Source organism: Alexandromys fortis, unplaced genomic scaffold, assembly GCF_014885135.2.
Source record: "Alexandromys fortis isolate MF-2015 unplaced genomic scaffold, M_Fortis_MF-2015_v1.1 scaffold_56, whole genome shotgun sequence".
Taxonomy (NCBI): domain Eukaryota; kingdom Metazoa; phylum Chordata; class Mammalia; order Rodentia; family Cricetidae; genus Alexandromys; species Alexandromys fortis.
This window is the reverse complement of record NW_026067935.1, coordinates 5,745,078-5,772,586: the sequence shown is the minus strand read 5'-3', so window position 1 is coordinate 5,772,586 and position 27,509 is coordinate 5,745,078. Positions and strand designations below refer to the sequence as shown.

The window sequence follows — 27,509 nt, the reverse complement described above, 5'->3', positions numbered from 1 at the left end:
TTTTGAGTCGGGGACTTGCTGTGCAGTCCAGGCTGGCCTGACTCTGCGTCCCCAGAGCCCCATCACCTGTGCTTAGCGGTGTGTGCCACCATGCCAGGCTGTCCAGGGTGTTCTGACCCTGAGACACCCATGCCAGAACCTCACTGTTCCCGAGATCCCACGGCCTATACGCAGGCCTCTCGGAGGCCTCGCTCTGGTCCTGAGCCAAAGGCCCACCTATTCCCATGCCCGGAGCACCAACCCAGCCAAGGTAAGAGTGTATGCGTGTACACGGTACGGGATGGCAACTCGCTTCTCTATGCCTCAGTTTCCCCACCTGCTCAATGCTGAGTGATATGTCTGATCCCTGGCTGAGTTGGTGTATATGGGGTACACAGCTGGCACCCTACTTTGTGCTGGTTCTGGGACTTTAGTGAGCTTTTACTACCCTGAACATCAGTTTCCCATCAACCCAACACCCCGTTGAGCTCAGCCCCACCCCACTGTCCCTCAGTAGGCATCTAACGCAGATGTGAGTATATCCTCACCTCTTGCCCCCTTCACTGTGCGGGGATCCCCGGGCTGGGGTGCCATGTTCAGGGGGTGGGAGGTAGAGGTCGCTAGGCGGGCGGCGGAGATCCAGGACAGGGCAGCTGGCTCCAGGGAAAGAGTAGAGAGGGGCGGGCAGGGGGCCACTGAGCTGCTGCGGGTGGTGACGCGTGTAGTCCTGTGTGATGACCTCCTGCGGAGAGGGGGCAGTTCAGGGGCCAGCCTGGGAGGGTAGGCAGAACCCTGATGCGGACTTGTCTCCTGAGTAAGTGTCCCCATGTGGCCTTATGGTGATGGCCCCAAAGGACTGGGTGTGCTGGCCACTGCATGGTTAGCACCTGTCTGACTCTGGGATGTCACCCTCATACCCACTTGCTCTCCCAGCGGCAGGGACAGAGACAGGCACTTACACTGATGTGCTGAGCCAGGGTGACCACCCTCTGGTGACCTTTGATGCCTGGGGCAGTCTGGAGGAGTGGGCTGGATGAGGGTTGGCTCTCGGGCAGTGGCCGCAGATGTGGGAGGTGGGCAGTGTCCCCACTGAGCTTCATGGGGCCTGAGGACACAAGAGAGCTGTCAGGGGCTGGGGACAGCTTGGGGTCGCACCTCAGTTTCCCCACCTGACGCTCTCCTGGGTGTCACCTGGCTGCTTGTGTCGCAGATCCCCCTCCAAGTGGCTCTTCTCTAGCTCCTCCAATGGTTTGGAGAGCCCCTTGTCATGGGTCAGGCTGGGCGAGCTCACAGGGCTAATGGGTTCCACCCCATCAGGGCTGTAGCCAGCTCCACCGTGGTAACCTGTAACAAGCGGGCTGGAGTCAGAATGCGGCATGGGCCTGGGCTGAGGTGCTGGCTGTCTCCCAGCCACTCCTCCAGATTGGCTGGGCCTTAGGATGGAAGGACATGGTATCAGCCTAGGGGTGGCCAGAGAGGCACAGACACACCCAAAGGACTGTGGGAGTCTGGCTTGGGCAGTGGGGCTAGGGTGAGGAAAACAGACTGGTGGTGGTGAAGAAATGGGAGGGCGCATGTGTACAGGGGTGGGGTGGGGGCTCAGACTGGACTAGCCCTGGGTCCCCTGCCTCCTCTGACCCAGCGCATAGAACCTCATTCTCTCTGGGCTGGATGCTGGCGTGGGAAGGAGAGGGTGGACACCCAGCCTTCCTGGACAGCCTTCGCCCTCTTCTCTCCCACCTTATTCCCTGCCTTAACTTCCTCCATGAACAGGGGCAGCAGTCAGCTGTAGCCCCCACATCCCCACCCCCCTAAACGAAGGTGCAGGTGGTGGCAGGAGATGGGAGGCGAATCGGAGTCCAAACCACAGATCCATTCATTAAAGGAAAAAAGGCGAAAAAATCCAAAAAGAAAAAAGAAAAAGGAAAAAAAAAAAAAACAACAAAACCAAAAAAACTCATGATGAAAGGATGTGCAGATGAGTGCCCCGTGCGGGCTGGAGTCACCACAGCGTGTGAACGACGAGGACGAGCTCAAAACAAAATACCAAAACCAACCAAAAAAGGGGAGGAAAAATTAAAAGCAAAGATCTGAAAATATCTTTAGGCCACAGATGGGGTAGGCAGGCGGCGGGCCGGAAGTCTTACCGTCGCCTGGGGAGTCGTTGGCCAGCGAACCTCCTTCTCGCGGCCCCCTTTCGTGAGCAATTTGACGCGTGATTATTGCGTCTATGAACGTGGCCGCTGTCAGGGTGGTCTTACCCAGAGAACGGAGTTCCAATTCCTGGATGGAAAAGGGTTTACTTTGAGTCTTTTCTCGGTGCAGATCTGAGGCCGAGGCAGGCGCCGGCGGGTCCGGACTGGCATGGTGGGGTGCAAGGCTCTTTGCTGGGGTGCGGGCGATGGCTGTGTGGCTGGAGCTGGGGGGTGCTAGGGATCGGGGCTCAGAGCTCTTGCTGGGTGAGGAGGAAGGCTCCCGGGCTGGGGGCTTGGCGAGGAAGGCATGACCAGTGTCCACACGGGGCCGCTCAGGCCGGGTAACCCGCGAAGTTTCCTTGGGTAACAGGACGGGCTCCATGAGGGTAGGGTAGACCCCTTCAAGGGTGCCACCGAGTGGGCAGTGGGTAGCAGGTGGGAATGTGGCAGCTGGGCGGACAGGTGACGAGGTGGAAGTGGACCTGGAAGGGAGAGAAAGAAAGGTTCAGAGAGCGTTGGCCACCCCCTCGGAGCCCCTGCCGATGACTAATAGATGCTCGCACTCTGAGACTCCCAAATAAGCCTGCCCTCCTGACTGACCTATGCTGGCCCATTCAGTCCCTCTTGCCCAAAGCTTTTCACTGAGTTCCTACCAGGCACCAAGTACCATCCCAACCCTGAGAATTCAGCACCAATTAAGGCAAGGATGCCAGAGCTTCTGAGAAGACAGCACCCATACAGGAAAAGACAGACTATTCTTTCCCAAGGATGGCCACTGCCGCACGGCCAGATGCGATGGAGGTGAGCAGAGGGCAGAAGCCCAAGCAGGAGGCGCTCCTAGAAGCTGGCACAGATGCATAGCCTCTCAGCAGCAAAGCACACGAGCCAGGGGACATGGGACTGGTATCCCGGGCAGCACCAGCACTGCAGCTCCACTAAGCCCCCTGTTCCCTTTTCTTCAAATTGGTCCTCCTGAGCCTGATATACTAAGTACCACCAACTGACTCATGCTCACAGCCCATCCGTCCGTCCACTCACCCACCGTCCACACTGCATCCATCTGCTCACCTCTCCATCACATCTACCCATCCATTCATCCATCTCCCACCCACCTGCTCACATATGCACCATCCAGCTGCCCATCATCCACCCGCCCACATGCCGGCCCACTCAGCTGCTCATTCATCTATGTTTGCCTACCTGTCCATCACTCTGCTCTCATCCACCCATCCATCCACTTACCACCTACCCATCCATTCATCTGCCTCCCCTCCAACCCATCCATTCATCCACCTGACCCATCCATCTGCCTGCATTCCCACATATTCATCCATCTACCCATTTGCCCACTCATCAGCTTGCCATCCACCCATCCATCCACCCACCCACCCACCCACCCACCCACCCATCCATCCCTCCCCCTGCCACGCAGTTAGCCATCATTCTTGCTCTGTCCACCCATATACACCTGTCTACCCAAAGCATGCTCTATCCACCATACTCTGCCCAGCTACCTGTACATCTCATCTACCCACCGCATACCCTTCTCTGAGCCATCCTCCACCTGCCTCAGCACCACCCATCTACCCAACTCTCTCATAACATTCTTGCCAATACATTCCTCCACCCACCTACCAATCCTGCCGTCTGCTCGACTCTCTACCCATCTGCCCATCCACACAATCCCCTCCCACTCAGCGCATCCATCTGTGTGCCCTCCCCCCAGGCTTGTTTCCCCCCGGTGCCAACCTGGCCCACCTCAGGACCGTGGGCGTGCTGGGTTCCACGGAGGTGACCACGCCCTTCATGCTCGTGTTGTGCAGCACACTGGGCCTCTGCTGCAAGGCGTCCTGGGTCCGGGGGGAGATGGGCGAGTGCTGGTGGGTGTGGGAGGCGGGGCGGCTGCTGCCCCCAGCCCCGCTGCTCTGCTCCGTACCTGGTGACAGGCCGCCGAGTCAGGGGGCAGGCCCAGGTGGCCCATGAGGACCTGGGGGTGGGGCGGGGTCTGGGGTGCCCTACCGGGTCTCCAGATGGGTGCATGCTCCACTGTCGTGGTAGAGGTGAGGATGGATTTGTCTCGTTCTCGCTCACGGTCCCGTTCCCGTTCCCGCTCTGACGAGGATGTGGCAGTTGGTTTAGCCAGGTGAGTGGGGCCTCCTGGAAACCCCAAGGTCAGAGTCTGAGCTAGAGCCCAGTGGGTGAGCATTTACCCAGGGAGCAAAGGAATGAGGCACGTACCCACCCACCCACTTGGTAGGCGCACCTGGGGACAGCGGTGAACTGCTGTGGCGGCTGCTGAAGGGTGGGGGCGCCGTGGGGAGGTAGGCAAGGCGGTCGATGGCGGTGGCAGGGGTGCCTGGCGTTGGTGGCACCAGCACGGGCAGGTGTGGCACTTGGGACAGGTCGATAATACCTGTGGGGGGGGATGTCAGTTGTAGGAGCCTGGCCGCCTTGGCACGTAGTACCTCTCAACCAACATTTCCTGAGCCAAAGCACTGCCTCCCCCTTGCAGACAGCCCTGTCCTACAGTCAGCTCCCTGCATTCAGGCCTCACCCCCACAGCCCCCAGAGTGGCTTCAGGATCTACAATGTCATCTTTGAACAAACCTAACAAAGGGACCCGGGCTGTTTGAAGACTCTAGGAATCAGTGCTCCAAACAGCCTCAGACTTTCTTTTCTCTTTCTTTTCTGTGATTTGTATTGAGAGCATATCACGTAGCCCAGGTTAGCCTCAAACTCTACGTAGCTGAGGCTGGCCTTGAACTCCTGATCCTCCTGCTTCTAACCTCCTGAGTTTTTAAGAGTAGAGGTGGGCAATACCACACTCCCAGCCTGTGTTCTCATCTCTCGGATGCTGAAAGATCATGCACACGGGCCCACGTCAAGGCCCATGTGCACGACAGCAAGAGATGCCGCTACTCACACTGTTGCTAGATGTGAACTGATACGAGAAACATCGCCCCTCTTCCCCCAAGTCCACCCAGCCAACCGCCGCACTCGGTGGCATCCACGTGGCCCGTTCTGCTCACCTTGTATAGTGCAGGATACACAGAGACACTAGTATCTTTTGCACACCACAGCACAGGAAGGCACAGGACAAGGCCCTGAAGAACAGTCCTAGGCCACTTACCTCGTGGGCCAGCGGCATAATTGAGGGCCAGCGAGGACTCTCGTGGCGACAGACCCCTCAGCATATCAGCGCGCTGGGCCATGGCAGAGGCAGCATTGTGGTGCATTTGCTGCGAGGTGATGTAGTCATTGATGATGGTCTGGCGGTTCTCCAGGGCCGCGGTGTCAGGGTAGCCGCGGATGAGGTAAGGTGGGTACAGGTGTGGGTAGGCGGGGCTGGGGGCTAGGTGCCGGGGCAGGTAGTAGGCCGCGGCTGCTGGGGAGAGAGGGAGGGTCAGGTGCCCGTGCCTGACTTTGTGCTCCCTTTCCCCGTGCACCCACATGCCACGCAAACGTGCACACAGAGCTTAAGACACGCTCCCTGATTGTGTGGGGTGTCTGCTGTCAAGGCTGTGAGAACCACTCCCAATATACATATCAAAATATAGGTCTTGACACCCAAACAACGGAGCCATGAAAATGGCTGTGCATCATGGCACACACTGGAGCCCTCATTTAAGACACCTGCAAAGCACAAGTAAGTCCTGCAGGAAAAGAAGCCCACTGAGAAACAGGAGACCCAGCCTGACCCCTAGAACCTGCTGGTGATCTCAGAGCTAAGCCTACCCCACCTCCCTCCAGATCCTGAATGTCCTACCCGGGGAATTATGACCGCCACACCTGCAGGCCTAGGGTACCCACCTGCATCCAAATGGATCCCTCGGGGTATGGAGGCGGGGTCAAAGGCCAGCGGGATGTGGCTGCGGTACAGGTCCACACCACTAACACCGCGGAGCAAGTGTTCATAGGGGGAGATGGGGTGGGGGTGGTGCTCGGGCACAGTGCTGTGTGGGGACTTGGCGATCTCCCGGGGTGTCGATGTCAGCTTCCGGTCCTGGGATGCCTTGCTGGACAGAAGGCTGCCTGTGGGGACAGGTCAACTGGTCTCAGCCTTAGAGGAGAGCCACTGGGCTATGCTGGCCTCTGTGTGACTTAGGAAAACATCGATTCTCCCCATCACTGCTCATTCATTCATGTCATCAGCCTGAATTCTCCATGGGCTGGCAGTGCCCATGATGAGAAGAGGGATCACCCCAAGAACAAAGCAGACAAGATCGCCGAACCCCGAGGAGCCACTGTCACAGGTAAGAGACGGATGACAAGGAAGGGAGCACTGGCTGGAGGTGGCACAGCCTCCCCAGGCTCTGACATTTGAACAGGGTGACGAGGGCTACCACATGCAAAAGCTGCATGTGTGGAAGGAGCTGAGAATGGCAGGGGAAGTCAAGGAGGGGGATGGGCTGAAAGAATCAGAAGTAGAGTGAAAGAGGGGACCCACATATGGCGTTTAGACCACTAAAGAATGGGAACGTTTCATTTAAACTATTACTATTGTAAATGTTGTGTGTGTGCACATGAGTGTAAGTACACACAGGCCATGATATGTGCGTATGTGGGGGGAGGAGGGAGGGATGGGGGTCAGAAGACAGCTTTAAACGTCCCCACTTTCTGTCATGGCTGAGACGGGGACTGCCCTTCAGGGGCTGTGGCCTTCAGGAGATTCTATCTTGGCCTTCCATCTCATTGCAAAGCATGAGGATTGTCGCGCCCACCCTCGACCAGCAAGGAAAACGCAACACCCGGAGCTCTTCTTGCAGCAGTTTTCAGGACTTTATTCACAGTAATCTTTTCCCTTCCCTCTTTCCCTCTCTCTCTCTAGGCAAACCTCTCCCAGCACTTAAGTAGGCATGGGCTGCCAACCCCGAACTGCCAGGTGGGCACTGCCCATAGGTTCACGCATATGCAGGCAGCTGATAATCACTGCGTGATCATAGCATAGGTCAGGCCTTAGCCATCTCAGGAGTTGATTATACATCTCCATCAGGTGTGACACCATGCAGCTCGCTACAGAGGACTGCAGTTGTGCTGAGTGTGCCTGGCTTATGTGGGTGCAGGGAGTTTGAACTCAGGTCCTCATGCTTGTGCAGCAAGTACTTTAGCCACTGAGCCTCTCCTCAGCCTTAATGGAAATTGTTTTAAAAAGGTTGGTAAGAGGGAGCAAAGAGGCTATGTATGCCGTGTGGAGGCAGGGCAGTAGACAGACTGGCTGTGGCAGGAGCCAGTGGCTGGCAACCTGTGGGAGCGTTACTCACCTTCCTGAAGACGTGGCGTGGGCTCCCGCGTAGTCACAGGTGAGCCACGTGGCAGGTGGCTGGTGAAGGGCGCCCCATGGTCTTCGTAGGTCAGTGGGCTTTGCCGTGGCTTGCCTAAATCAGGCACGACGACTGGGGCTCCACGTGTGATGGAGCCTCCTGCACTGCTGCTGGTCCCTGACCGGCTCTTTAGACTCTCTTCGTAGCAGGCACGCTCCAGTGCTCGGGCGTCGGCCATCATGTCCAGCGGATGCAGGGCAGGAAAGGGCCGGCCGGGACTGCCGATGATGGAACGCACATCGTGTTTTTTGGTGCCAGTGGAGGGTGGCCCAGAGTCGTACTTGAGCGGTGTGCCCTAGGAAGAGGGTGCAGGTCTGTACTGGCTGCCCGGCTGCTGCCCTTCCTGTACTTCTTTCTGCACAGGACAGGGTGGTGTCTTGGAGCCTGGCTGCAGCCCCAGAGCCGCCCACTGATCCAGCCAGAGGGAGGCCAACTGTGGGTGAACACAACCTTCCTCACCCTGTGGACCTCCACCATCCTGTAACACTACAGAAGTGTAAGCCAGGCGCACCTGTGACCCCAGGCTGCAGCTCCAGTACATTCACTATTGGGGCTCAGAGGGCACCATGGAGAAGGGAACTGTGCGCTGGACATCATGGAGACGATCCTATGGCCCTCGCCAGGCTGGAAATACTGGGCACAGTTAGGCCCCAGATCTCAATTTCTACTCAGTGTTTTTGATATTGTTGAACTTTAAAATTTTGGGGAAGGGTATTAAGCCTGAGTATTGCTTTGTCTAGGGTAGCCTCGAACTTAAAATCCTCCTGGCTCAGCCTCCCAAGTGTTGGAATTCAGCAGGGCCCAGTATTTTGGTTAATGTTCTAAAAGAGGGTGGCACCTTGATGTTCAAAAGAATTCTCTAGAACCATTCTAGTCCGCCGCTGGGTGTCCTTGGCATCAGGTGACAGTCCCTCCCTAGATGCCTTTGCCCGGCTGCTTTGCCTTTCTCTTTCCCATCAAGCCATGGCCATGGGTGGGACAGTGGCTCTAGGGGTGGGACCAGTTCCCCAGGGAGCCTCTTGGTGCGCAATGTGCAGGTGGAGATGGTGAGAGTTAGGGGTTCATGACTTGGGTTTCACAAATGCCATCAGCCACCCAGAGCAAGCTGCCAATCTCTCTGGGCCTTAATTTATGCACCAATGCCACGGGGTCAGTATGAGCGCATCCTCAGGCTCCTCCTATGTGCTCCTAATACCTGGGTGATGGAACCCTCCTTGAGAGGCCGTGGGGCCAGGGGCAGTTCAGGTGTGCGGCGCAGCTCCTCTCGCGGGATCTCATGGATAGAGCGGCCCGCCTCCTTCACAGTCGCTACCACACCCTCGTGAGCTGGCTTCAGCTTCAGGGGACCCAGAGGGTCCAGGGGCCGGGTCTTGTAGGGCTCGGTCAGGTCCCGCGGTGGGGGTGGGGGTGGGGGTGTGCCCTCTCGCTTCAAGAGCTTGGCCTCCCGACGTAAGTAGTCCTCCTGGGCCTCCACATATGACCGCGGGATTCCTGCCAGGCAGACAGCATTGACTCTCCATGGCCTTGCCTGGCTCAGTCTGGGGGCTCCCCATGCCTAGATCTAGACTGCCTGAGTTCAAACCCTCTTTTCCTGTGTGACCTTGGGTATACATACTGACTTCTCTGAGCCTATTTCTTCATATGAAGTGAGGGCACTAACTGAAACCACACTGTGAGGCTCATCACAGAGACAGAGCTGAAGAGTCATTCAGTCTGAGCCTCTCCAAGCGCAGCAGCTGTAGTGACTCCACATGCATGGGGGAGGCGCGTTCCCTGTTCCCAAACTCCCAGCCTCTATCACCCTGTGCACAGAATTGCACCAAGGGACAGGGGTAGGGGTGGGGGTGTACCTTGTGTGATGGAGCCTCGGATGTGATGTTGCTCCTTGAGATGGGGGCTGTGCTGCTCGGGGATGGCACGGCCCATGAGTCCTGGAGAGGGAAGGGATGGTGTTACTTACCATAAGGTGTCCAGAGGGCTGGGGGTCACCAACACCAGTCTCCTCCTTCATGACATAAGACCCAGCAAGTAAGCGTCCCTTTCCCTGGCCCTGCTCTACTCTAGGCTGAGTCTCAGTTTCTCGGTCAACACTGGGCCAACATCGAAAGGCTCCCTCCAGGAATGTCAAGATGTCACCTTTCCACCCCAGCCTGGGTGTCTGGGAGGCTCCTGGGACAGCAGGCCACTTACCCTCGATGCTGGCTGAGGTGATGGTCCTGCCCACACGGCCCTCCATCATATCATATGTGCGCTTAGGGGCGGCAGTTTCATGGGGTGGACCCGAGCTGCTCCTGCCGTCTTCCTTGGAGCACTGTGACACGGATATACCACCTGGGACAAGAAAGAACATACAGTGTGGGGTGGCTGTAGGGTGCTGGCACCACAGGCATGGGGTTTGGCCTGCAAACAGGTAGAGCAAGGAGGAGGCCCTGCCATCCCACTGCTGGGAGGCAGGCTGGCTGAGCCTATGAGACCCTGGAACCAGCTCAATTGAAAACTGAGAGCAGGGTGGTGCGGCCCACTGTTGTGTTGGTGGGTGTGCATCTGTGCCCATGGGTATATCCTCACATTAACAAAAACACATCAACACAGTTTGTGTACACAAGGAAGCTCCCATAAGCTTCTGTGTAGCTGCGTGTGCACAGATGTGTGTGACCACGTGAAGCCATTTTACACTAGCATGCCCAGCAGTGAGTGGCTTTGCTTCAGTAACTTGGGATATTCTGAGACACGGGAGGTCACAAGGAGAAGGCTGGCAGCTGGAGCAGGAAAGAAGACGCACCCTGAACTGCTTCAGACCCACTGGGCCTGGAAAGGACAGAGGGCATCCAAATCTCCACACAGACAGGCTAGGTCACAATCTGAGGCTGTGGAGGCTCCCAAGCTGTGACTCAGGGCTCGGACTAGGACCTCTGTCAGACAGCTCTATCATCACCAGGGGCTGTCAGAAGGACATGCAGCTGGCACTGCAGTCCTGGTCCCAAGACTGTGCTCCGCAGGCAGGTACCAAAGCCACACGGGCCCACTTGTACCTCCAGGACTAAGAGGCTGTGGGGCTCAAGGAATAGAGAAGCTGGCAGGTCCCAGACCTGCAGTTGGTAGTACAGGGGATGGGTACCTGGCCATTGGGAGATACTTCCTCAGGCATAGGTTCAAATCTCGGGCTGCACTGGCCACTTTGTATGGCCAGAGAGCAGTGTGTCACGGCTCTGCCACAGGTTTTCCCTGTCATGGCTCTTAAAACTGCTCCCAGCTTTCCCAGCCTATGCTGGGGAAGCCACCAAGGCCAGCCCTGACCTGGGTGGTATGCCTGCAGGACAGGAAGTCACTCCCTAACTGCTTCCCGGTATTACCTTAGCTCTACCTGCGGCTAAAGATACCTCTACAAGCTCCACAGCTCCTCGCTAACCAGAGCTGCCTTGTCCCTCCAGGGCCAGTACTATCTCCTCATATGGAAGTATATCTATCTCCTCAACCTGTGAAGCCTACCTAGAGTAGCATAGCACCAGCTCCAAAGGCACCTGCCTGCCTTCCACCCTACCTGCCAGGACCTCCGCCTTTCAACTAAGTGTAGACATGCCACAACTGGCTGTCTGGGGATGCATCTGGCGTCCCAGCTTCATGCCTCCTAACCAACACTGGGTTTCCAGCATAGCCCTTGCAGGGGCATCCCGAGCTGGCAGACAGGTACTGTCTGGTGTGTTCTTGTTCCCAGTCTCCTTTTTATGTCTGTCTTGAAAACAGAGAGCCTGGAAATGGAAAGAAAGGGGGACAGGCACAGCCACCCCACCTAACTACCACTGCCTCATGGCTGTCTGTGGTCTATACTGACCTTCATAGGACAGAACGTGGCCCTTCTTGCCCTCATAGATGACATGGCCTTTGGGCAGGGTGTCCTCTCGTGCCCGGTCAAGCCGACTTGGGCTGTCCTCCCCGACGATCCTGCTGATGGTTCCCTTGTAAAGGACATCAGCTGGCGTGCCCTACAGGGAGAAGAGGGATGAATACCCAGATCTGTGGGTGACTCTCACCACCCACGACTCACTCCGCCACCCTGCGAAGCATGGCAGAACACAGAGACAGACCCTCACTCAGCACTGATGCCGGCGTCCCTCGTCACTGGCTTCTTAGTGCCAGCGCTGTTGCTGTTGTGAACACCCTTCCATAGAAACTATCAATAGTATTACACTGCTTCATAGAGACAAGGTCTCTCTTTCTATAGTTCAGGTTAGCCTGGAATGCACCATCCTCCTGCCTCAGCCTTCCGAGAGCTGGGACGACAGGTCTGAGCCACCACATTAGGCTAGATGCTATTACTCTATCTACTTCAAATATGGAAACTGAGGTATGGAGCAGTTATGATCACTCAGGAAGCTTTAACCAGCCGCTATTGACTCAATACTCCTGCACCCTCTGTCTACCCTAGATGCCACCTGGTGTCCCTGAGGACAAGTCTGACCAACTAAGAAACACTGATTTAGAGCAGGTAAGCTCCCCACCAGAAGTGTCAAACCAACAGAATTCAGTCTCGTGGGGTAGGATCCACCTTAGGTGACTTCTGTGAACATGAACGGGGTCACTGGTGTAGCTCTGGAGCCGGACCTGATAACAGGTCACTTCGCTTTTCTGAGAATTCGTTGACATCCACATAACGAGGACTCTGGTTTGGTTCTCAGAGACCCCAACAGAGTGCCCCCAAATCCTGAGCTCTCTCCTGCTGAGTAGTCCCCATGGGGTAGGAGCAGGATGGGCTGATTCTGGGAGCCTCCCCTTACTCAGAGTCTGGTTTTCTAAAGCATCTGATGGGTGCTTGCCAGGCCAGGTGTATGTTAAAAAAAAAAAAAAAACCCAGACAGGCTCTGGGGAAAAGGGAGGCTCTGCTGTCTGGGGGCTCCGAGCATGGCAGGACTGGCCTCTGAGGACAGAAATACAGACAGACTGTGGTTTTGTTCTGCAGAACCAACTGGACAAAATCCAAAGAACATGGGGAGCCACCATGACCCACTCAGCCTGCTCCAAAACCTGAGCGCAATCCTGGGAGCTGAGCAGAACATGGGACGGACGGCATGACCTTGGGCTCCAGGGTAGCCAGACAACAGCGGGGTGCATAGTCTCTACCTGCCCCCCATGTGGGTCCTATCAACACCTTTGCACTGACTCTGTCCCAAAGAGACAGGCCCCAGAGCACAGATCTCTCTCCCTTTAATCAGTGGAAAGGGTCTCCAGCCTTCGAGAGCCAGCACCCTCTGACCTGGCCCGGAAGTTCTGCATGCTGACCTTGTGACCTTGCTGACCTATGACCTCCTTGGAATAACTCTCCTGGTGATAATATTTTTCTCAGAGGGGAAACTGAGTCAGGGAGGGTCACTGGTGCCAGAGCATATGGCCGAATTTTTGCCCCTCAGCTTCTGCTCTTTGCCTTCAAAAGCCCTTGATTTCCGAACAGACTCCAGGGAAAGCCTGGGGCATCAAAGTCTGTCCCGGTATTGAGTTGAAAGGACACTATGGTGGGCAGCCTTGAGGCTGGAAGCCCTCTGAGGGGGTGTGCTTGACCACGCCCAGTGGTACTACATGTGATATGCCAGGAGTCAGCTGCCGACCCTACTTCATGTGCTTCTTCTGGCCATGCTAGCTGACATCACTTGCCTCTTCCTGGCCCTGGGGACTTTCTGAGTCCAGGCACTTCACTGTATTGTGACTCCTGACACTCTGGTCACCCTGCCTGTATCCCTATCTGTGGCTGGTTTCTGCCGCACCTAACTGCCTGAGATGTGACATTTGTTCTGTTTATCTCCCTAGACCTGCCCCCACCCCCGCACAGCAGCCATTCAGTCTAGCATCTCCCTAGACCTGCCCCCACCCACGCACAGCGGCCATTCAGTCCAGCATCTCTCATCTGCTCAGAGATCATCCCATCCCAATCCGTTCTCTCTGCCTGCACCACCCTGCCCCTAGCACCTACATGGGTGATAGAGCCACGGTAGCTGGGGCCGTCTGCGGCCCGCGTACTGGGGAGGCCCTTGGTGATGCTCCCACTGGCGGTGGAGCCCAGTGCTGTCCCTGGAAAATGAAAGACACAGTTCTTAGGGTCCCAAGTCTGAAAGTCACCCAACTATCCCCTTCAGTGTCTCAAGGGTAAAGAGACAGCCATGAAGTGAGCTTTCGGGGTCTCTAGGAGCTGAAGATGGTTGGCTGGGTCTTACCTCTCAGCACAGAGGTCTCCTGAGCAGTGGGTACTCCCAGACTCTCAGGTGGCCCAGTCTGACCCCGTGGGGACAGCTGTTCCTGCTTCACTCCACTGAATGGGGCTGGGGAGACAATACACAGAGGTCTCAGGCTGCCCCTTCCACCGGACTCCCTAGGCCAAGACTGCCCACCCCTCAGCAGAGGTCACAGGAGCCAAAGGGTCATAGGCACTCACCCAGCTTCTTAGGGTCCACAGCAAGAGGCAGCCCCATGGTGAGAGGGCCCATGGGGGCCTTGGCATGCTCTGAGTGGGGCACTCGAAGCTGCACAGACATTCCCTGCCAGGGCAAGGGAACAGGTCACAGCCAGACTCAGACTCAGGGAGAGCCCTGCCTAGGACCTGAGGATATACTGGTCAGGGACATGGCTCTGGCCCTCTCAGGTACAGGGCTGCGGACAGACCGACACCGCGATGCTCACATAAAGGACACAGACCGACACTGCGATGCTCACATAAAGGACACAGTGCGAATGCTTGTAGGGCAGGCAGGCCGGCCGCAAAGGCAATCAAAGCTTACCACACGACACTCTACAGCCTCTGCAGCTACAGCTCCCCACTTAATAGGGTGAACTGAGACCCAGAGATGCTGAGTCATTTGCCTGAGGCCCAACAGTGGAATGCACAGCCTCATCCAGACAGCCCCATCGGCTGGTCTAAGCAGCAGGCCTGAGTGCCAGTCACCACCCAGCACCATGGCTTGAAAGCTCCGGATGATGAGGAGGCCCGGCCCAAGAGGCACTCACCTGGGAGATGGCACCTAGCTGCCTCTCAAGTACGCCGGGATGCTTGGCAGAGGAGATGAGGGGTGGGGGATTAGAGATGGGGGGACGTGGTAGGACAGGCCGGACACTGTCGTGGAGGTTCAAAGGCAGTGAGTGACCTGCAAGGAAACATTAAGTTTATACGGATGCACCTCCACATGCTTCTGCTTCAGTGACCTGAGCCCTCCACTGGAACCCTAACGTCCTGGACCTTCCCTCCACACCTGCACCCCCACCTCCTGTTCCACATCCAGGCCTCTAAGCCAGCGCTGCATTTCCACTCCTTCCCTAGGATTCGCCTCCTTACAGGGGTCAAAGGGGCTTTTCCAAAGCCAGCAGACCAGACCATCCCCTCCCTACGCCATGAGCCTACGATGGCTCCCCACAACCTCTAGGAGAGTCACCTACAGCACGGATTTCAGGGTCATGTGACTGGGGGTCCCTGGGTTGGCTGGGTGGTGACTCTGCTGTGACAGCTTGATCTGGTGCCAAGAGCCTCTACTCTCTGGCCTTTTGCAGATGTTATTCCTCTTGCCGGGCATGCCTGTCCCACTCTCCAATCTCCCTTGGTACACTCATCCTTCAGGGTCAGCTCTACCTGGGCTCGCCCCTGCTGATGCTGATCTTTGTGGCCGGGTTCCTTTTAATGGTAGTGAGGCTCTCCAACTGTTCTCACGGCATGTCAACAACCAAGGCCACCCCCCACCCTCCCACCAATACCCTCAGGCTTAGTCACTGGTGGAAAGTATCGCCCATGCTAGGCCTCCCTGTTGCCAGCTCAAGCACCTCCCATGGCTCCCTATGGTCATCAAGATAGTATGGTAGCTTTCCCAAGTCTCAGGGGGTCCCCAGCTTCCCAGTACTGAGCAGGCCAAATCTGCAGCCTGGTCTCATCTGACTAGGACCCTTCACTATGCAGTCCTGTGCCAGCGCCAAGAGCTGGTTGCCACTGACTGCAGAGACACAATTAGCGGTGTCATTACTCACCGGGAGGCGTGTAGGAGAAGGCAGAGGGGTCTGGGACGTGCGGGGAAGTCTTGATCACTTCCCGTGGAGGGATGGGGAAGGGCAGGCCCGATGTCCAGCGTGGGGGCTCAGTAGATAGCTTCGGGCCTTCAGTAGGGAAGGCCGGAAAGAAAGAGGGTTTCTCTGCTGAGAGAGCGAGGAAGTAGGCAGTCAGGGAATGCTCTGCCATCCTTGTGCCTTGCGGCCCCACTGGCCAGCTATGATAGAACTCCAAACCACAGGGGCACAGGGATACGGTAGGGCAGGTGTGCTGCCATGCATGTCCCCATGACACTTGCTTGGTATGGGACTGGCTCACTGCATGGGCCACAGGGCTCTGGGATTGATAGTCCATCTGTGGCAGGCAAGAGGGCTTGTAAGACGCCCTCAGGCAGGGTGGCACTCACTACTTCGGTCATCTCCATCCACAGAGTTATCATCCATAGCAGAGCTGAAGAGGCACACCAGAGGGCCTGTGACAGAGGGCTAATCTTTGCTTCAGGGCTCCCTGCAAATGCCACCAGCTGGGTGCACAGGACCAAGGTGATGGATCAGGCTGGCTGATCAGAGACGGCAATGGACGTGGCTGCAGCAGCCGCTCCAGCCGACCACTGGTGCAGAGGCTGTCCGCATACCAGCCATCTACTATATGCTGGTCACTGGGCTGCGCCCCAGCCAGGCATTGATAAGCCTATATGGGTGCATACAGGGGACAGTGAGCAATCAGACCGAGACCAGTGATGAAAGAGACCTCTCCAGTCAACTGAAACTCGCATGGCTACAAACAGCAGCAAAAAGTAGCACTCTACGGGATGACACAGTCAGTTTGTCCCTTCACCCTCCTGATGAGAAGACTGAGGCCCTAGCTGCTGAGTGCAGGAGAGAGCTGGGAACGCAGGCAGCTGGCGGCAGCCCAAGACCTGTGCCTGTCACGGACATACCCTGTGACTCTTGGGTCCTGGATGCTCAGAGTCAGGTCAGCACTCACCAAGGCTCCACAAGTTCTCGTATTAGCTGCAATGTGTTCTAAACTGCAAGCCCTAGTTGAATACATTCTGGGAATCACAACCCACCCAGAAATTGTGGCGGACAGGAGCCCCAGCCTCAGAAGAGGATGAACTTGAGCTACCCCCACATAATCCTAGATTATACTGAAGGTAAGATGTGGCAAAAGCAGAAGTCCAAGTGTTACGGCCCAAATCTCCCCTTAGGGAAGGTTGAACTCCCCTTGAACTCAAACCCCGGGGAGGTGATGGCTACAGAAGAATTGGCAGGGGATTCACATCCTCTACCATCAGGAAGTTCAAACACTTGGTGTCCTGGCTCCCTATGTACCTTGGCTGCCCTGTCTAGCTTGGCTCTGAAGAGCTAGGGGACAGAGATGAAGTCGCAGGCTGGAGGGAAATGGGGTCAGACCCAGTCAATGCAGGCAGGTGGCTAAGAGCCAGGATGGACAACCTGTTCCTCCAGCAGGGCCTAGGGATCCCGAGAGACCTTCCTGGCCTGGAGGTTCCCTGCTGGAGCCAGGACAGAAAGCTGGCTTCCTGAATGTTGGGTTCATGTGTCTCCTGGGGAGCAGAGCTATGGCCAGACACAGAGAGACAGAGCCTGCCGCCAGGTGCAATGTTCCCCAGGGAGGAGCCTAGGAAACAAGGCAGCCTTGGCCCCATGGATGGGCCCAGAACCAGCCTCAGGGACCATGGGCTGCTGGCTGTTTTCCCAGGGTCTGGGGCCCCAACTCAGCAGGACCTGACTGGCCCTGGGTGGCTTCAGCCCTACTCTTCCACAGCTGTCTAGCCTGAGCCCGACCAGTGAGTCTCCCTTCCCCCTACTGCCACTCCAGGTTGTCATTCTGAGTCTGGCTGGCTTCTCACAACACACTTAGCCCCTTAAAACCCACCGGTCACTGTAGTGTGTTCCGGCCCCAGCTCCAAACAGACAGACACCTCTGTCCTCATACCCCATGGGTCATCACTACATCCCGCTGGCTTGGCCTCAGGAACAAACGCAAGCCTCCCCTTCCTCCCACGTCCAAGGCCACCTGTCACGTCCAGGCTGCCCCAGAGCTGTTGGGAGGAGTGCTTCAGCCTGCCTCCCACCCTTGCCCTACTCCCGTCCGCGCTTTCTCAACAAGAAATCAGGCACTGATTTTTTTTCCCCAAAAAAAAACCCTAATCAGATGCCGCCGACCCCCCCACCCCAGCACAGTCGCTCAAAGCCATTCTCCACCGTAGCCACACAGTCTAGACCCCATTTCTCTCTGACTCTTCTGCCAGCCACAACCTCCTTCAGCAATTCTTAGGCCCTGAAGGATCTTTTCCCGTCATCCCCTACCCCCGCCTTGCCTTGCCAGATCCTTGCTGGACACACAGCCCAGACTGTCCTGCCCCTGGCCTGCCCCACTTGTTTCTCATGCCTGCCACCGCCAGCTTAGGCAGCGACTTTACCTCCCTCTGACAACCCTAGTACAATGTCCAAGCGCCACGGAGCCCTGATGGATACCACCCATTCCTTGTACGAAAGGCTCTGCAGTATGTGCTGAAGATGAAGGGGTGCGGACAGTGGGCAAGCCATGTGTTAGCCAGGGAGTCTAGCCAGTCCAGCTCAGGTCAGCCCTGCTCTTGTTCCAGAACAGAGATCCCCACAGTTCCCTCAGGGAGCCCAAAGATCACATGCAAACTGATTCACACCAAGGAGGAGCTGGCTACATATATGTTCGCATGTACATATCTGCATGTGTGCGTGCGGGCACACATACATATACCAGGAGTCACCAGTACTAGACTGCCTCTGGTTTCTCAAGAGCCCCCAACCCAAGCTGTTTCTGGAGCTTGTGGCTAAGCCCTGTGATGTGCTACCTTATCTATGTGCCTCCCCAGCCTGGCCCGCACAGCCACGGGCGCTGAGTAGAGAGAGGGCTGTCCCTCATTTTCAGCACACCCATGTTCAACACTCACCCTCTTTCTCGGTAGGAGGTACCGGGCTCCGGCTCTTGCCACGTGGACTTCCTCCCGACTGCTGAGACACGTCACCCTCTGGCTGTAGGTGTTGCGTGGGTGGAGGCACAGGGGGAGCTGGCTTTGGGGGTACTGTGTCCTCCCGAGTGGGTTCATGGACCTTGGTGACCTGCTGGGGGGTATAGGGCAGGCATGATCATCCCAGCCCCATGTCAGAGGCTGACAGGTTGGGGAGTGGCCGTGTACGGCCAGCACGAAAGCCAGGTACAGAAAAGCAGCCACATAATTAAAGTCTCCATGTAGAGGCAGAAAGAGTCTTAACATCAGATATAGGGGTCACCACCACCAAAGAAGGGCCTGTTTCATCTGCCCAGAGCTAGATGTGTACTGGGATCCACTCTACCTGACACCCTACATCACTGGGAATCGGGAGTAAGAAATGGCCATGTGGGCTTTGGGGGGGGGGGGCCCGCTAACAGTGAGACCGGCACACATGTCCAACATCAAAATGCCTAACAGAGAGGCCAGCTTGGATCTCCATGAACTCCTGCCTTCAACGGAAAGGCCAAGCCTAAAATCTCAAAAGGGAAATGGCCGAAGAGACGACAGTCAGCCAAGTGTCTTTGGAAAACGGCACGTTTCCAAAGGCCACAAAGACAGACCTGACAGAGCCAGGGCATTAGTTGGCTGAGGTGTCGTTGGGGTCTGGGGGCTTGCTGGCAACAGCTGCCTGCCTGGGACATGGGAGAACCTCTGGAGGGCGATTGATCAGATTAGCCTTCCCGATAGATCTCCCATCTCCTCCCAGCCTCCCTACCCTACCAAGAGTCCTGTGTCTAGAGTCCCATCTCTGGGAGCACCTGGCCTGGGAAAAGCTCCCACCCGCACTACTGAGCACACAGAAGTCAAGGTCAAAGTGGGCTACCTGGATGCAGGGTTCACTCACAATAGGGGGGATGGCGGCCGCTCGCTGCTTCAGCTGCTTCAGGTCCAGCGGCTTCTGGGGCGAGGTACTGGCCCGGGGATCGCCGGCTGGGGTAAGGAGGCTGGGCCTTGGTGACAGCAGCCTGGGGAGGGACAAGCGTCAGGTCAGGCTGGAGCATCAGCCACAGGCTCTCGGAGGGCCTTCCTGGGAAAAGGGGCTGTCCTGCGTCCATGGCTTCTCCTTTGAGTCCTAGAAGGTGGGGCCCGCCAGCGAGGCCCTTAGCCGAGGTCTAGGTGCCCCGTCAGCATACACTGCTGGGCAGCAACACTCCTCTGGCCCCCACACACCACTGTTCCAACGTGGCCTCGGGGCAAAGAGACAGCTGAAAAGTCCTAACGGGCGCCTAGGCCACAGGGGCCCTCAGGGAGTGGCCAGAAGGACACAGACTCAACCGGATCAGGGTGGAGGGACACGGAGAGATTCCCTGGAGATTATTCTCGGCTGGGCCCTGGGAAGGGGCTGAGGACTCCACTAATTGGAGCCTGTGTCTGCTGGGCCCAAGTATGGCTCTGGGCTCAGTCCTGTCTAGTGATGGGGGCTGAGCTATGGGCTACAGCCCTAGAATTAGGACAGAGGACAAATTTGGGGTGGGTCCTTGAAATCACTACGGTCTGTGTGCCCCTGGGTACTGTGGCTAGCCTGACTCCAGCCACATGAAGACACACAAGCTGGAACTTTAGCCTTTGGGGTGAGAACTGCTGACAGCCGGGGCATGGTTAGAGCCGCAGGGGGCAGGGCAGAGGAGAGCATGCTGCCATCCACAGATGGAGGGGCACAGGCTCTGCTGTGACAGGACACGCATGCGACAGGCCCTGCGGGTAGCAGCCTACTGCCCGCATCTGCCACACGCTCAGCCAAGCGGGGAGAGCAGACAGGATGACGCCTGCTGAAGCTGCCTGAGGCGAACAGGGGGGACAGGAAGAACAGGTCACCCTGAGTCCTCCAGCCCTCCTGTCCCACCTGTCCACACCCATGGCAGGGGCTCCTCTGCTGCTGTCTTCACCAGACACTTGGCCCCTGTCACATCTGGCTCCATCCTGATATTTACCAGCATATCCCGATATCCCGTCATTCACTTGTCCCTAGCCACCCCCCCCCACACACACACACTTGGTATTTCGAGACAGGGTTTCTCTGTTTAACAGCCCTGGCTGTCCTGGAATTTCTTTGTAGACCAGGCTGTCCTTGAACTCGGACATCTGCCAGCCTCTGCCACCTAAGTACCGGGATTAAAAGTGTGCGCCACCACCACCCAGTTGTGCCTAGCCATTTTAATGGCCAGCTTTGGTAAACTTAAACTGAAATAAAATACTGCACCGGCTTAGGAAGATGAATGGACAACTCCTCTAAAGGTCATGCCCAGACTGAGTATGGTGGCAAGACACCTGTCATCCCAGCACTGGGGAGTCTGGGCAGAAGATTCTACAAGCTCAAGGCCAACCTGGGCTACGTAGTGTGACCCACTTACAAAACACAAAAAAACAAAATCAAGGCTACACCCACTAAATCCACACTGAGCTAAATCATACTCAAGAGGAATGAAGACACGCACCCCAGAGCAACCCACTCATGAGTGTACCTGACAAACTGCTTAAGCCACACAGATATGCACAGACTAGAGCCATCTAAATCACGGAGCCCTGACCCTCATCCCCCAACAGAAGAGCCCCCCAAAACACAGTGCAAGAGAGGTCGGACACAGTGGCCATATCCCGTTCCCTTCAGAGGACACTGGACCAGAGCATCAGTGGAGCACAGCTGGGAAGGGGGTCGAGTCTCCTCTAGGGCGATGGCCTGATCCGTAGTGACACTGTGAGACACTGAAGACACCAGTATCGCAAGACTGTGCGCTGTACGTGGCATGCTGTTGAGCACGCTGTCACAGCTTTCTGGGGCTACAAAGAGGAAGGTGGGCTGTGATGGAGGGGACCACCATGACACAGCCCTTGTTTCCCAGGAGCGGTAAAATCTGGGGAGCACCGTGTTCCCTCCATCTGTGTACAAGTAGAAAACAGTTCCAAGTTCTGGTGCTGGCTGAAACTTGGACCTCTGTGTGTGTGCAAATCCATCTCTGCAGAGACGCAAGCTGTGATGCTAGTATGTGACGGTATGTGCCTGGGAGCCAAGGAACCACGTGCCTCAGTTTCCCCATTCTCTCCAGGCAGGCATAAAGCTATAACAGTATCCCAGAGCTGGAGAGATAGCTCAGAGAAGCAGGGTTTGGGCCCCAGCACCCAGCTCCTAACAGGCCTCAATTCAGCACCAGAAGATTCCATGCCCTCTTCTGGCCACTGTCCTCTGTGGTGCCTGCATGAATGTGGTACACGTATGCTCAGGCCGGTGTACAGACACACATAAATACACAGACAGGAGAGATGGCTCGGTGGTGCACTGCTCTTGACTGAAGTTTGATTCCCAGAACCCATGTCAGGGGGCTTACAACTGCCTGTAACTCCGGCTCCAGGGATCAGATGACCTCTGGCCTTCGCATGGTACCAGAACTCATGTGCATATACTACACATGGGCACATAACTGAAAGTAATAAATCTTAAAAAAAAAAAAAAGAGCTCTGACAATTTCTGTCCCTGAGACAAAAAACCCATTGGTCCCCACACTCCCTACTCCAGGGCTCTGTGAAACCACTGAACATTGGCTCAGATGGCACAGGGCCTTTGTGCTGGCTCTCCTGTGCTCAGATGGCTTCCCCTCCACCCTTCACTAAGACCAATGACCACCTGCAAGCGCTGCCTCCTTCAGAAGGCTCACACACACCATCCTTTCTTCTCACCTCACCAGCCTCACTAGAACTGAGCACTCGGTAACTAGGGCCCTGTTAGTCCTGCGCCCGGTACCTTCAGGAGCCGCCCAGTACACGCTGCACCAAACACCACAGGCCTGGCCCCTGGGTCCAGGGTCGGACAACAAAGCAACTCTCGGGATACATCTGTGCCTACTGCAGGCGGGGAAAACGACCTGGGTGGGGGCGGGGTGCTTTCCAAGGCCAAACCCTGCTGGAAAGCACCAGGCTCCTCCTCTGGAGGTGAGGGGACTGCAATCCAAGCCTCCTGGCAAACTCCAGGCCAAGCTCTCCCAGAGAAGCCGGAGTCAGGCCGGACGGGCTCACCCGGAGTTTACAGACAGCAACCCAGGCTGGTGGGCCGGCCGATGCCCTCATTCTCCTGCCATCCCTGACCTTCCATGGCGTGGCTGGTGAAGGACCGGTGGTAAGCTTCTATCCAGGAAGTCTAGCTGCTCCCTGAGAGCACAGGTGAGCCCCAGGGCAGCGGACTGTAGATCCCACAGGGCCTGACCAGCCAGGTGTCCTGAGTTCCAGCCCGGAAGTTAAACAGCAAGCAAGAAAGCCACCAAGCACCAGAAAGGGAGGAAAGGCCACTCACTACTGGCTGGTGCTACAGGAGACGGGACTGGGACTGAGGGAGCACCAGCCTAACCAGGGCCTACACAAGTCTGAGGAGGAGGCTAGTATTCAGGGTGGCGCCCCCCAGGCCCAGTTCTGTGACCTATGAGCCTACCGTCCAGACACTGCAGGAGGATGCTGGTGCTACCTGCGGCTTTGTGGCACTCTCACCTCAGTAGAGACCCTGGTGGTACTGAAGCTGACACAGGGCCATGTGTCCCCCACTGTGCCTGACAGGACACGGGGCACTCAGAAACCCGCCGGTCAGCTTCTGCTGACCATCTGTTGCCCATCTGCTGTATGTGGGCCCTACCAGTGGAGTCCTCGGGGAACACGTAAGGCCCACAAAGCATCCACTTCAGATCTACCAGTCCCAAGGGGAAAGGAGAGCCAGGGGAAGCAGGAAAGGCCCTGTGTGGGCCGGTCTGAAGGTCATGGTCTCCTCCTTTGCTCTGCCGGAATTTTTCAGAGACTTGAGAGAAGAGAAAACAGACTTTGCTGTTTGCAGTCAAAATAAACAGAGCACACTGCCTCATCACAAAACATCTCCTGCAGCTGCCCAGAGGCGGGTGGGGCCATCCAAATGTGATCAGGGAAGGGTTCCAGGCCTGCCCTTGAGTGCCCAGATGGTCCCACCTAAAATACTGTGCCCCTGGGGCAGGGAGGATCCAATCAGAATGCTCCCCAAAGACCAGTTATCACTTCATGGTCAGGGGCCTCCAATGTCTGGGCCCTTAATGGGATCATGTCAATCACTGCCCCTACTGCTGGCATCTTCTCTGCCATCACTGGAGGACCTGGTTCACTTGCTCCTACCCCGGGCCTTTGCAACAACTGTTCCAGCCACAGAAGGGAAGAACTGGGTCCCTCCCTATGTCCCAGACCTAACCCAGGGCCCTGTGCATGAGACCTGGTTGGGCAGCTATGCTGATGCTATCAGAGAGAGACTGGCATCCTTGAAGGAAGTAGGAATTTGGACAAAGAGGCGGCTGGGATCAGAGTGCTGTGTCTACAAGCCAAGGGCTCCAGGGAACCATCAGCAGTGAAAGATGCTGGATGGGTAATTCTCAAAACACCTGGACGTGGACCTTCTGCCTCCACTACTGATTCTTCCAGCCACCAGGTCCAGTTCACAGCTGGACACCAACACCACCACTAGCACATTCTGCCCCTGAGCCTTCTATGGCCACCTCACTTCTAGATCTCAGCTCCAGCGTACCCCAAACGGGTCTTCCTTCCACTGCTCCCTTCTAGAATGAATTCCCTGGTGTTGCTCTGATAAGAATGGTTTCCATAGGCTCGTATCCATAGCTTGACTGCTTAATTCTTAAGGAGTATTCCTACTGGAAAGGATTAGAAGGAGGTGTGGCCTTGTTAGAGGAAGTATGTCACTGGGGGTGGGCTTTAAGGTTTCAAAGGCTGAGCCAGGTTCAGGCTCAGTATCAAGTCTGTGTGTGTGTGTGTGTGTGTGTGTGTGTGTGTGTGTGTCTGTCTGTCTGTCTGTCTGTCTGCCTGCCTATGGAGAAGGATGAAGCGCTCAACTACTTCTCCAGCACCATGCCTGCCATGCTTGCTGCCATGATCCCCACCTTGATGAACGATATGGACCATACTCCTAAAACTGTAATCAAGCCCCCAATTAAATATGTTCTGTTCTAAGAGTTGCCTTGGTCATGCTGCCTCTTCGTAGTGATATAATAGTGACTAAGACACCTCCACTTCTGGTCTCAGTCTCGTGTTGGTCCCCACAAACCAGCCACAGACTTCAAGGCAGGCAGGGCCACCTGTGTTGTCTTGGCAGATGGGGGTGCTCCCTGTGTTCTCTTGGCAGATGGGGGGGTGCTCCCTCTGTAGGCAGAACACACAAGGACCAAAGCTCACAGCAAGGACTGTCCAAGGTTCTCACCTGCCCTTGTCACCTCCCTCAGGCTCGTCCACCTCATCAGCGCTGCAGGTGGCACTGGAGTCACTGTCCTGGGGGGCACCCGAGCTGGAACTCTTGGTTGCAGTAGCCTTGCTTCCAGCCTCTTCCACCTTGAGTGGTGGCTCAGACACAGTCTCGACGGCCTCTGTGCCCTTGGCCTTGTCCTCGGGCTCCTCCTCAGCCTCCTCCTTGTGGTCACTCTTCACACTCCTCGGCGGCTCCTCAGGGGCCTCGGGCTCCTCTGCCTTTCCCACATCGATCACCTCTTCCCCCTCAGATTTCTGCTCCTTGGCATCCTCTGTCTGAGGAACTGCAGCCACCTGGTCTTCTTGTTCGTCCTCGGGAACAGCAGCCGTGGGTGCGGCAGGTGACGGGGGAGCTACTGGGGATGGTGGACTACTGGCATCAGGGGCTGGGCAGGGCTCAGTGGGGGCCGTTGCAGGTTCTTCTGGCGGAGGGATGGGTGGCTGGGTGGTAGCAGGCAATGCCTCAGTGCTGGTGGGCTTGGGCCCATTTTGCCCAGTGTCCTTGGTAGCCTCCATGCGTGGGGAAGGGACACTCTCAGTATCAGAGCTGTTGTTGACAGCGGCTATATGCAGAGGAAAAGCAGAGGGGGATGAGCTGCTATGTGGGAGGTGACAGTACTCCCAAAGAATACCAGAACAGCCCCGGGTTCCTATACACCTAGGTGAGCCTTGTCTCTCCCACATCCCTAAAGACCCTTCCCGGGCTGCCCAACCTGCAACTTCAGCTTCTCCTTCCTCTGTTCATAGACTGGCCAACCCGACCCCTGGTCTCTCCAAAAGTGAGTGCCCCTACAGGGCCAGTCCAAGGACAGCCTCAAAACAGGCCTTCATCTAGATCTGAAGACATAATCTGACCTCCATTCGGCTCAGGGCCCAACTTTTGGTACTCCCATGGGAAACTCAGGGCTTCTCTCAAGCTTCAGTTTTCCCATCCACAGGACAGGGAACCAAATGGCCATGGAGGCCAGAGAGCAACTGAATAGGCCCAGGGACCATAAGTCCATCACAGCATGGCTGACAACGTAAGGACAATACAAGACCATTGCATAGGAACGCCTCGAAGGAGCATGCCCACTGCTCCGCGGGTTTTCCACACTGTGTGTGTGTGTGTGTGTGTGTGTGTGTGTGTGTGTGTGTGTGTATACACGCCCGTTGGACTAAAGCACCAGAGACCCAGCTGCAGCCCTGACTCCATAGCTTTTCTCATCTTTGGGTCTCATGTCCCTCCATTTTCTGTAAAACAGACACCTGGGAACAAGGCTGGGGACAGAACAGGGAAAAGGACCTGGAGCAAACCCAAGAGAGCAGGGCACGCTGACCATAGCACGGGAACAGACACTGCACAGAAAAATGCAGAGGGCAAAGCAGCACACAGCGAGGCACAGGGAGAGAGACATATGATCTCGGACACCCCACTGTCCCTGCACCCCAGCTCAGCCACAGCCACATTCTTACCTGGGCCACTGCACTCCCCCACTCTGGGAACATCATTGCCAGAGGACTGTAAGGCTGGAAAGAGAGTTAGAGAAGGGTTAGAATTGAGGTGGCAATAATCCTGTGGAAAGGGAAGGGGTGTGGCTGACAGAGGGCAGGGGGCCCACAGCAGTTTCCACAGGACCTCCTTGCTCAGCTCCCAACGGAGGTCTTGGCCACCCACAGCTACGGTGACCTGCAGCAGCCCGCACAGGCAAGGTATGTCCGTCCAGGGTCAACAGAGCCCTGGCCAAGTGTCAGGGACACAACCCAACAGGAGTTTCTGTGGCCTCCAGCCTTGTCAGTCAGTCCCCAGGCTCTTTCGTTTGTCAGTGACTTTGGAGTCTAGAGAAGGACACCCCTCCCAGAAATGGTGTCAGTAACATCAACAGGGAACTGGCCATGGGCATGCAGGGCATGTGACCCTCAGAAACCTTAAGATTGGGGTACTCCTTAGCACACTGACAGGAATGGAAACAGACACAGAGAGGTAATCAAGCTGCCTGGGCCACAGAGTGCATCTGACCTCTGGGCTTCCTCCTCACGACCCAACAACAGGACACAGGAGGCTGAGGCCACTGAAGTCCTGTGTACAAGCAGACGGGCCCCTCTTGTCTGTGGGTGTCTACTACTCGCTGTCAGGCATGTCCACACCAGCAGCCCTCAGTCAGGCAGGGGCTGTGACAGCTGTGGCTGGGCCCCACCCTAAGTACTTCCCAAGTACTAGGAAGGAGTAGCTAAAGGCTCCGCTCTGCAGGGGGCCAGAGACACCGACTGGGTACTCAGAATCTGACACAATGGGCACTTCATAGCCCCTGACGGAAAGAGCACAGGCCCCTTCCCCTGGATGGAGGTCACAGAGCATAGGTCTGGGACCAAGCTGCCAAACCAGGTCTCAGGAGCCCCGGAGTGACTTCTTCACTCCTCAGTCTCCGGTGCTCATGGTGTCACTGCCTCCTTGGGCTATGGAGACAGAGATGAGCCTATGACTCCCATGACCATTACCACACAAGGAGGTTCAACTGGTTCCTGTCCTGCAAGGGCAGGGCCTCACACAAATACTTGCTAGACCTAAGTCACATCATGGTCCCCAGGAGGGTGTTTCCCCACACTGAAGATAGGCCCAGTGCCCTTGGGTGTGAGAAGCTAGCTGGAGCCTTCCACACTGCTGTCCCAGGAATTCCCAGATGATAAGAGAGGCCTCAGAAAGTCTGGCC

At 56.5% G+C, this 27,509-nt stretch overlaps 1 protein-coding gene across 27 annotated transcripts in view; it reads right to left on the bottom strand.

Moving 5' to 3' along the window:
- Nucleotides 1–27,509, bottom strand: part of Ncor2 (nuclear receptor corepressor 2) — a 155,914-nt gene that overhangs the window by 7,048 nt on the left and 121,357 nt on the right. For 12 of the 27 annotated variants that reach the window (XM_050146255.1, XM_050146233.1, XM_050146235.1 and 9 more), the window contains 23 exons: nt 26,275–26,328; nt 24,776–25,382; nt 19,391–19,532; nt 18,466–18,637; nt 15,491–15,655; nt 14,486–14,622; nt 13,917–14,019; nt 13,699–13,803; nt 13,458–13,555; nt 11,328–11,478; nt 9,686–9,826; nt 9,346–9,426; nt 8,691–8,986; nt 7,436–7,790; nt 5,985–6,206; nt 5,305–5,559; nt 4,438–4,587; nt 4,194–4,331; nt 3,924–4,110; nt 2,127–2,656; nt 1,171–1,323; nt 939–1,084; nt 528–721 (listed from right to left, as the gene is read on the bottom strand). In XM_050146255.1, the coding sequence (XP_050002212.1) occupies nt 528–721; nt 939–1,084; nt 1,171–1,323; nt 2,127–2,656; nt 3,924–4,110; nt 4,194–4,331; nt 4,438–4,587; nt 5,305–5,559; nt 5,985–6,206; nt 7,436–7,790; nt 8,691–8,986; nt 9,346–9,426; nt 9,686–9,826; nt 11,328–11,478; nt 13,458–13,555; nt 13,699–13,803; nt 13,917–14,019; nt 14,486–14,622; nt 15,491–15,655; nt 18,466–18,637; nt 19,391–19,532; nt 24,776–25,382; nt 26,275–26,328 (4,582 nt within the window). Of the gene's footprint in view, nt 1–527; nt 722–938; nt 1,085–1,170; nt 1,324–2,126; nt 2,657–3,923; nt 4,332–4,437; nt 4,588–5,304; nt 5,560–5,984; nt 6,207–7,435; nt 7,791–8,690; nt 8,987–9,345; nt 9,427–9,685; nt 9,827–11,327; nt 11,479–13,457; nt 13,556–13,698; nt 13,804–13,916; nt 14,020–14,485; nt 14,623–15,490; nt 15,656–18,465; nt 18,638–19,390; nt 19,533–24,775; nt 25,383–26,274; nt 26,329–27,509 lie in introns of all 27 variants that reach the window. The other 15 variants (XM_050146253.1, XM_050146257.1, XM_050146258.1 and 12 more) reach the window with 12 other exon arrangements.